General features: G+C 60.1%; 1 protein-coding gene across 1 annotated transcript; it reads left to right on the forward strand.

The window, feature by feature from the left end:
- Positions 1–276: 276 nt before the first annotated feature.
- Positions 277–3,802, forward strand: LOC311187558 (uncharacterized protein CXorf49 homolog; the record flags this gene model as incomplete). Its single annotated transcript, XM_084258932.1, has 3 exons — positions 277–1,590; positions 2,298–2,349; positions 3,765–3,802. The coding sequence occupies 3 exons, from the start codon at positions 277–279 to the stop codon at positions 3,800–3,802; spliced, it is 1,404 nt and encodes a 467-aa protein (XP_084115058.1).
- Positions 3,803–9,697: the final 5,895 nt, after the last annotated feature.

Below are 9,697 nucleotides of genomic sequence, written 5' to 3' on the forward strand. Positions count from 1 at the left end.
GCAAAGCGCGCCAGCCGATTGGTCGGCGCCGCGGAGCCTGGCCAATGAGAAGGCAGGGCGGTGCCGGCGTCTGAGGGCGCGCAAGTTGCTCGTTGGTGTTGGTGGCGGGAGGCGAGCTCCTGAGGCGCCTCGGGCGAGGCGACCGGGAGTGCGCGAGGGCCTCGCGGCGCGGCGCGGCGCAGCGCATCCGTGCCACCGGCCAGGCCCCGCACCGGGGCCCGGTGCGACCCCGTGTCCTCGGCCGGCACTGACCGCACACGCGTGTGAGCGCGAACCATGAGCTTCCCCAGGAAGGTGACTGCTTGGGGGGCGGGTTCGGGCCCTGAGGGCAGCGAGCGGCCCCGCGCGCAGAGTGGCCGGCGCGCGGCCTCGCGGGCACTCAGCCAAGGCCTTGAGTTGGGGGCAGCCGGCGGCGACGTCCACGGTGGGCCCCAGGAGCCCGAGAGCTTCGTGTGGGAGCACGATGTGCCGGGAGCGGGGAGGCCGAGGCGCGGGGGCCGCCGGGGCCGGCCTGGCTCCTCAGCCCAGCCCAAGGGCGATGCCCAGGCCCCGGCGGCCCGCCCTGCCGACGCGAGTGGGGCGGCCCTTGTGGCGTGGCGGAGCGCCCAGGAGCCCCGGGGCAGGCACAGAAGCCTGTCCCCAGAGGACTGCCCCATCGACTTGGCCGCCATCTGGGCGGGCCTGGAGGCCGGGCCGGGTGGGCGAGGCCCGCTGCTCCAGAGCTGCGTGGAGCTGCAGCCGGCCGCCGGCGCCCCCAGCCACGCGAGCAGGGCCCAGGGAGGCCGGGCCGGGGCCGTTGCTAAGAGGGCCCCGAAGGGCAGGTGGAGCGTGGGCAGGGATCACCCGTGGCCCCCCGCCAGCCCCCTGCTGGCTCTGCCCACCGACCCCGAGTGCCCAGAGGAGATCAGCGAGATCCACATGATGAGGGTGAGCATCTACACCAGAGGAGGCCCGGCCAGCGCCAGCAGCCTGGGTGATCCTGGAGACAGAGACACAGGCCGCCTGCCGAGCTTCCTGGTCAGGGAGGGCTTCGTTCACGGGACGGCCCTGGGCTCGGGCTCGGGCTCGGGCTCGGGCTCGGGCCTGGGCTCGGGCTTGGGCTCGCTGCTGGCGGCCGCTGCCCGAGGCCTCCCCGCGGTGGTGGAGAGGCAGGCGGCGGGAGAGCTAGCCGCGGCTGCTTCCAAGAGGATGCAGGGCGCCTTGTGGGGCAAGGCGGGCGGCAGGCCCGGCCCCCCGCGAGCCGTTGGTGTGGCCGGCCTGCCGCTGCCCCGGGCCGCTCCTAGGAAGGGGGTGGCTCAGGTGCGGCAGTCCCTGCCCCCTGGCTCCGAGATGGCCCTGGGGAGACTCTTTCCTCCCTGGGGGCTGAGAGTCCAGGCAGCGCCCCTGGAGCCGGCTGGCTTCCCCCCAATCTGCGGCGTTCAGCTGCTCGGGAGGTCCAAGAAGCAGAGCCCAGTGCCGTGGGCAACCAAGCAGTCCAAGCGCGCTGGTGTCTCTGGCAAGAAATCTGGCGCCAGGAAGCCCCGGGAGTTGGAGCCGGTGGTGGCGGGAGAAGAAAATGACACAGACAGAGGTCCAGTGCCCAAGGGCCAAGTGAGTAGGCCCGCCTCCTGCCCCCTTCCCACCCGCTGGCCCGGCACACACCTCTGTGCCCATGCCCCCTCTGCCCAGTCCTCAGAGGCGGTCCTTGGGCTCCCGTGGTGGGCAGGATGCCAGCTGGGGGTCTCCCTCGGGGGGGTCAGCATTGAGACAGCACTGTGTGCATGCGCGTGCGTGTGTGTGTGTGTGTGTGCGCGCGCGCGCGCGCGTGGCGTGTGCTGGCGTGCGTGCAGCCCACAGTCGTCCTGCCTTGGCGGATTTCCTGCACCTGCCCCTGGGGAGGGCCTTGGGTGGAAGGCAGGACTGCAGGCTGACTTCCATTGGGGGAGCCCTTGCAAGTGTGGGCCTGGAAGCTTCCGTGTCTGCAGGCATGGCCTTCTGCTTCCTACCCCCTAGCTGTTCCCCAAGCCTTCCTTTCTCAGTGCTCTCCCTAGCTCAGCCCTGCCTCCTGCCTGGGGCTGACAGAGCGAAATGAAAGTGCTAATGAGGTTTGCCTCAGAATTCCCTTTTCCATGGCCAGCCTCCACCCAGCCCCCAAACACACACACACACACACACCCCTACACCCCGAGTTCACCAGTGGAGGATGTGTGTGTTAGCTTCCTGCACAGAGATCAAGGTCATCTCTGAGTGTGCACCGTGGACAATTCAGCATTCGAGACCGCAACACCAGAGCCCCCCAAGCTCTTGCAATCTCTCAGCTCTTGGTCCCCAGTCAGGGAGACGTCATGCTCAGGGGGCCCACAGCCTCGGGTGAGTCTTGTGGCTTACTTAGGAGCAGAGGGGAGACGGGCTGGGGCGAGGGAACTCTGTGGCTGTGTGTCGGTCTGCTGGGGTCTCGGGCTTGCTGCCAGGCCTCCCTGCCTGCCTGAGCAGCTTGCCCACAGGAGTGGCCTTTGAGGGGAGGACAGCCGTTCCTGGGGTGTCCTGGTGGGTCAGATGGCTCCTCCCAGAGGCTGGCTGTGGCTGCAGCTGTGGGAGCCTCCAACCCAGGGCCGGGGTGGCATCTGGGCCGCCCCTGGGAAGCAGGGCAGGCAGGGCCCAGGGAGAAGGTTGGAGCTCCAGGCAGGGCAGGGCCCACTGGCTGCCAGCAGAGGGTGGTGCTGCCTCACGTTAGACCCCGCCAGGCCCTTTCCACCTCACTCTCAGCCTTGCAGGCAGCATTTTGTGTGTCTCTTTCAGATGACCAGGAGCCACCAGACCATCCCCCAAGACCAGAAAGGCAGCCGCCTGCAGCACAGGGCTGTCCTCAGGTAGCGCTTCGCCTGGCTCCTAGAAATGCAGGTCCCAACTAGACGGTGGGGTGCGAGTCCAGGTCCTATTCACAAGTGTCCCCTCCCGCCCCGCCCCGCCCTACCCCGGTTTCCCCATCCCGCCTCCCCCCCTGGACGTGGACGGAGCGGGCCTCCTTTCCCAACGAGGACCCCTGGGCTAGGGATGGAGGGCCAGGGGCAGAGGAGGCGAGAGGAGGCCAGAGTACACTGATCTCTTTTCCTTCTCCGCTGCGCTCGGCCAGTGTGTGATACTCCAGAAAGAAATAGAGGAGCTCAGAGCGCATCTTGGTATGAGCAACCTCGGGCGGGGCCGGGGCCGGGGCGGGGGCAGACTGCTGTGGCTCACTGCATCAGCTGGGGGGCTGCAGGGGGGAAGGGCTGCAGGTGCAGGAGCCTCACAGGGACCACCCTCCCCAGGGGATGGGAACCCCGCAGGCTTGGCCCCGGAGCCTTGTGTGCATTTACAGCGAGTTGTATACACAGGTCGGAAACGTATTGTCTGACCTGCGCGCCGCATGCTGCCAAAGAGAAGCGGCCCTACCGGTCTTCTCTTAGTATGTTTAGAGACACCCCGTCTGTCCACTAGCTCCCCTTGCGCTGCGCCCTGGTGTGGCTTCTACGGGGTGTGTGTCTTGATGTATGTGCCTGTCTCACACGTCCTGAGTGGTTCTGATGTGCCCCCAAAGCTTGAGAAGTGCCGCACGCTGTGTTGCCACGTCCAAAATACGTGCACGCTGAGTGGAGGGGATGGGTGCGTGAGTCGGTCCCAGGGCTCTGTGGATGGGGCCAGAGGGGGGTCTCAGGTTGCAGGGCCAGGCAGTTCCTCGCGGGGCCGGGCCGGGCTTCTCGAGCCCTGTGTCTGGGCCGCGTGCCTATGCCTCTCTGTTTCCGCAGGCAAGCAGTCCCTGGCTGACAAGTCCCAGACCCTGTGAAGTGAGTGTTACACACACCATGCCCCGTCCCGCAGTCTTGGCTGCTGAGGGGGGCTGAGGGCTGGGCCTGGCGGGAGGCTCTTCTCTGACTCTGCTTTGTTTGACAGGTTGAAGCCCGCATCTTGCTACGAGAGAGGCGGCTGGTGGCTTGGGAGCCCAGGAGCTGTGGCCAAGCTGACTGGGTCCTGTTCTCCGTCAGCCCTCTCCCTTCCTCCTCCTCCCGGTGCCCTCTGCCCACCCCGGTTCACAGCAGTTTCAAATTAAAGTGTCTGTCATGTTCCGTGGTCTGCCCTCTCTGTGGGATAGGGCGGGGAGCTGCTCCATTTTAGAACCTTTTCCAGAAGAGTTCCTCTGGCACTCTGCAGTCTCCTGCCCACCCCTGTGCGCCCCCCCACCCCCACCCCCCCGCACCGTCGGGCATCTGGGCCAGCCTGGGTCAGCCTGTGAGCAAGAGCCGTGCACCGGGCTCCACCGCACCTGGGACTGGGCTCTGTGTGGGCTCTGCCCGGCCACAGGAGCCCCTCCTCCTTTCCCTGCAGGCCCTCTGTGTGTTCTTTCTGGGCTGCCTCCTCTTTTGGGGCGACGGGGTCTCATCATGGTGCCGTTCCCCTCCCCTTCAGCAGGGCTTCGTGACCCCCTTGCAGAGCTCGCAGCCCTCTTTCCTTCCCTCCCTGGGATCGCTGCCCTGCTTCTCCCAGCCCGCCCTGCATCTCTGTCACCAGCGTCCTGGACCTCTGCGGCTCTGTCTGGGGGCCCTTTCTGCACCTGTGACTCGGCGGGGGTTCAGAGTGCAGAGGAGCCCAACTCCCCTCGTCTCAGGCCCTGTCCTCTCCATGGAGCCTTCATCTCCCTCTGGTGCCACCGCGCACCCGCGCGACTCAGGCGGGACCCAGCGCTCACCCTCCTCTCCTCTCTAATCCTCACCTTTGATGCCAGTGGGGAGGCCTTTCAGTTGGGGGGAGGTTTGGGAAATGAGTCTCTGGTGGTGCGTCTGGGCCAACTCGGGGGATGCCGGGAGCTGGCACCTGGACACGGGCGGCCTAGCGGTCGCCGGGAGCGTTCTCATCCTGCGTGTCCTAAGCAGCTCACCGGCCCGCCTCCAGCCTGGGCGTCGCCGCGCTCCGGAGCGCGAGGGCCCAGCTGCGGTGGCAAGTGCGGACGGTGGGTCCGGATGTGCGGGAGTGGTCCAGGGAAGTCGTGCTCACCACCCCCGGACACGGGTTTTCCCGGAACTGACAGTTCTGCGTCCCAGCTCAGCCTCCCGGACTTCCTCCGGGGGGGGACACGCGACACATGATTAATACAACGCGGTGTGCTGTCACCGCGTAGTCGCTACAACCCGAGCCCCATGTTTACGTCCGCCTCCGGCTGAGGGTGGGGAATCGCTTCCCTCCCTCGGCCAGGCCCTGCGCGGGGAGGGGCGTGGGGCTGTGCGGGCCTGAGACTCAGGGGGACGGGTTCGTGTTGGAGTGCGGTGCACGTACCTCCCTCTGCCAGGCCCCCTCTCTCGAGGGGTTGGGTGTCTAATACCCAGAAGTGGGCCTGACCCCGGGTGGAACATTCCCGGGTCCCGTGCGTGTGCTGGCGTTTCTGGGAAGAAAGTCCCGGGGGATGTTCTCGGAGGCAGGAAGGTGTTTCTCAGGGGTCAAAGGGGAGTAAGTAGTAGGCTGTGGTCCAGCACCCGGCAGGGATCAAAGGAACAAAAGCAAGGGCCGGGTCTGCCTTGTCCACGGCTGTTGCTCAATTCCTAAATCGTGGGGTGCTTTAGGGGCCTGACCTGGAGGTCGCCAAACTCCCCGAGCAGGAGTCGGGCCACGCGAGATGTCGGAGCGCCTGGAGCAGGCTCTGCATCCTCCTCCGGAAGGACCATGCGGTCTGAAGCCTCCTGTGCGCGGGGTGGAAGGGGCGCGCGGCCTCAGAGCAGCTGGGCCGCGCCTCATGTCGCCTCATGTCTGCCTGCGGCCAGGGGCTCCCTGGGAGATGGCCCCGCGTGAGCTCACCGGATGCTGGGGGCGGAACCCAGCACTTCCCGGGTGTTAGAAGTTGGAAAATTGGGCCGGCTTGCTTCCACCCTTGTCCCTATGGGCACCCCTCGTCTTTCCCAGGCCCCCATCGTGCATGAGCTTGGGTGCTCAGAACACAGACTGAACAATCCGGGCCTGACAAGGATGTCCATGGGGCTCGATCCTTCCCCTTCAAGCCCTCACGTGGGAAGGCAGATTTGACTGCTTAGGTAAGGCTGACTCTGTCCCCAGTGATTAATGTTGGAGGGGTGACAGCGTGGGCTGCCGTCTGAGTGAGCAGGTTAGGTGAGGCTTTGCCCCTGGGGTTTCTGCCTGCCAAGACACTCGGAGAAGTTGTGAGATGGGAGAAGTCCGGCACACGCACTATCCGGGGAGGTGGGGGTGGTGGTTGCCAGGCTGAGGAAGTGGAGAAATGCATTGAGGGCCTCCCTGGTGGTGCAGGCAGCTGAGCGCCACACTGTGAAGCTGTCTGCATCCTCTGCAGCGCGGGTTCAATCCTGGCCCGCCGGCCGCGAGAATCCCACATGGCGCAGCAGACCTCTCCTGAATCGCCCACTGCTCCCCTCAGCAGTGGATTTCCTCAGTCTGCCTGTTCTGTTTCCCGCTGTGTCTCAGGTGAATCCTCTCACCCTCCCCCGCATCTAACCTGTACCCCGGTTCTTATATAAAAATAAGTAAGTCTTAAAAAAAAAGAAATGCATTGAGAGAGGGCATGCACACGGCTCTTGGTGACTCCTTTTGCCAGCCCCTCTCCCCCTCTGGGTGCACGGGTCCTCTGTTGCGAGGTGCCAAATCTTCCAGTTCAGGGGAAGTGAAACGCAGTTGCTGAGACTCAGGTTAAAGTAATACATCTGGGTCCAGGGGAGAGGAGGAAGTAGGCTCTCTCCTTATTCGCTGTGTCCCCTTTGCCTTTGCCCTCCAGCCTCCTCTGTAGCCACAGAGGCAGCGGCTACTGGCCTGGAGAACACTGGGCCCCAGCCTGTGTCATTCTGCCCACTGCCTAGCTCCTGGGCACAGTACCCCCCTCGCCCCCCACCGCCAGCCCAACACCGAGGCCAGGCAACCCGTCTCCCTGGACACTCGGGGGAATTGGCACACCCAAGGTAGGTAGGGGGAGGTGAACACAGCAGAGGGAGCAGAGGGCAGTGGGCAGAGCAGCGGTGGCCACGATGTTCCACATCTTAACTCCTGGAAATCGCTGATACATTACCTTGCATAGGTGTGGGATGAGGGGATGGAGGTTGAGGATTCTAGTAGGGGGTGCCCCTTAGCTCAGTTCATGTCGGGACGGTCTCTTGGGCGTCCTCCAGGCACATTGGGCCTTTCAGGGTGACCATGTCAATCAGCTGTAGTTGTCTGATTCCAGGATGCAGCATTTGCGTGATTATGGGGTGCCTGTTGCCCTGGTGGGTGTCTGGTGTTGATGTTCCGGGAGCTACCCCATGTTTTAAAAAAAATGTTAGCTGGTGGGGATTCTGTGAGGATTTATTTAGAAGTTTGATGTGTTTTCATGGCCAGGAACGTAACTCGTTTATATCGATTAGCGCATGGTGAAATTGGTTGCATTACGCGTCTATTCACTTAAAGTTGCAGTTCCCAAAGAGCCTATCAAAGATACTAGCGAGGACTAGAAAGGTGATCCTAAGTGATAACTGAGAAAGAAGTATAATGTGAATGCTGCTATAATGACTATCATGCATGCCTATAAAATAATTGTAGTGTGGAAAAACAAAGGATTGTTCTGCTCTGTGCACACCAGAGCAGAATTAGACTGGTTTCCATTCATCAGTCAATGCATATATGTTTGCTCCCATTTGGAATGCTTAGCGAACTCGACTGCCACAACAAGTACTGTCAGTGCTTATGCTGACAGTCTGCCAGATGCTCCGGAATCGTTACCCAACATTGGTTGAGTGCAGGCAGCAGTCAGGATGGGATATGCTTCAGTAGCAGAGGCCCCCACCAACAGCCTAACACAATTAACATTCATGTAAAATGTGCCTACATTTCATCAAACCGATTTGACCAGCTGAGGGCAGTGCCGATTTGGGCTGTTTGTTGGCAAGTGAGGGCCTGATGCCTCGCCTCTGGAGTTCCCCATCCTTTGCCACTGACAGCTGGGACTAAAGGGGTTACTGGCGCCCATAAAAGTGGTGGTGGTGGTGGCAGCAGGGGCAGTGGTTGCATGTCCCTTGCCAGTTTGTCTCTTGCACCTTAACACCATCCTTCCGTGCCCCCTGCTCCCCCGCAGTGACTCTTTTCCTCCTCTCTCATCTCCCCAGGCAGAAACTGAGACCACTGGACACTAGACAAGGTGCCCCCCACCCCCAGGCAGGAAAACAGCAGGTGATTGTGTACAGTCCTTCTGGGCCTTGGCTGTGGGGAGTGAAGCTAGAAGACTTTTTGAGAAAAGTTAGTCTCCACCACATGGGGAGTTTCCACTGCGTTTGTTTCTGGCCTTCTCCAGGGTGGCCCAAGCAAAGGCTCCACACTGGATCTATAATTCATCTGCTAGTTTTGTCTTTTTGTTCCTGACCCTTTGTTCAGTTTCCCTATATTCCTGCTATAAGTGAAGCCATTATATGTTTTTCTTTCGCCTTCTGACTTTTTTCTCTAAGCACAATCCTTTCCAGCTCCATCCATGTTGCTGCAAATGCCATGAGTTTATTGATATTTTTTGATCGCTGAGTAGTATCCCATTGTGTATATATGTACCACATCTTCTTCTTTTTTTTTTTAAAGATTTATTTATTTATTCATACAAGCACTGGGTACAGTCAGAAGCTCAGGAGGGTGAGAGAATTCACCAGGGTCAGAGCGGGGAACAGAGCAGGCAGACTGACGAAGTACACTGCTGAGGGGAGCAGCGGGCGGCAGAAGAGGTCTGTGCACCATGTGGGACACTGGCCTGGTGGCCGGGGATCGAACCGGCGCTGCAGAGGGTGCAGGCAGCTTTGCAACCCAGCGCTCAACCGCCGCGCCACCGGGGAGGCCCTGTACCACATCTTCTTGATCCGGTCATCTCTTTTGGGGCACTTAGGTTGCTTCCATATCCTAGCAATTGTAAATAGTGCTGCAGTAAACATAGGAATGCAGGTTTCCTTTTGAATTAATGTTATTGTGTCCTTTGGGCAGACTCCAAGGAGTGGAATTGCTGGGTCATATGGAAGCTCCATTTTTATCATTAGTAATTTGAGGGTCCTCCACACAGCTTCCCATAGTAGTTGGACCATTTTGCATTCCCACCTGCTGCTTTACTAAACTGGTTTCTTGTTTTTACTAGTTTTTCTGTGAAGTTTTTAGGATTCTTTATGTCTTATCGTGTCATCTGCAAATAGTGATAGTTTTACTTCTTCTTTCCCTATTTGGGTTACTTGTATGTCTTTCTCTTGCCTTACTACTCTGGCTAGGACTTCCAGCATTGTATTGAAATGCAGTGGTGAGAGTGGACATCCTTGTCTTGTTCCAGATCTTGAAAGAAAGACTTCACGTTTTTCACCATTGAGAATGACATTGGTTGTGGGTTTGTCGTATGTGGGTTTTATTATGTTAAGGTATGTTCCTTCTATCCCAAGAGTTTCAAGGACCGTCACCATAAATGGATGTTGAACTTGATCAAATGCTTTTCAGCATCTATTGATATGATCATGTGGTTTTTGTTTTTCTTTTTGTTGATGTGTTGAATTACATTAATTGATTTTAGGATGTTCGGCCATCCTTGTGTCCCTGGAATAAATCCCATTTGGTCCTGGCATATTATCCTTTTGATGCGTTGTTGAATTTGATTTGCTAGGATTTTTTTTTAAGATTTATTTTTATTTGTTTATGCATGCAACAACTGGAGTACAGGCCAGAGGTGCAGGGGTGAGAG

Source organism: Talpa europaea (assembly GCF_964194135.1).
Source record: "Talpa europaea genome assembly, chromosome: X".
Lineage (NCBI taxonomy): Eukaryota > Metazoa > Chordata > Mammalia > Eulipotyphla > Talpidae > Talpa > Talpa europaea.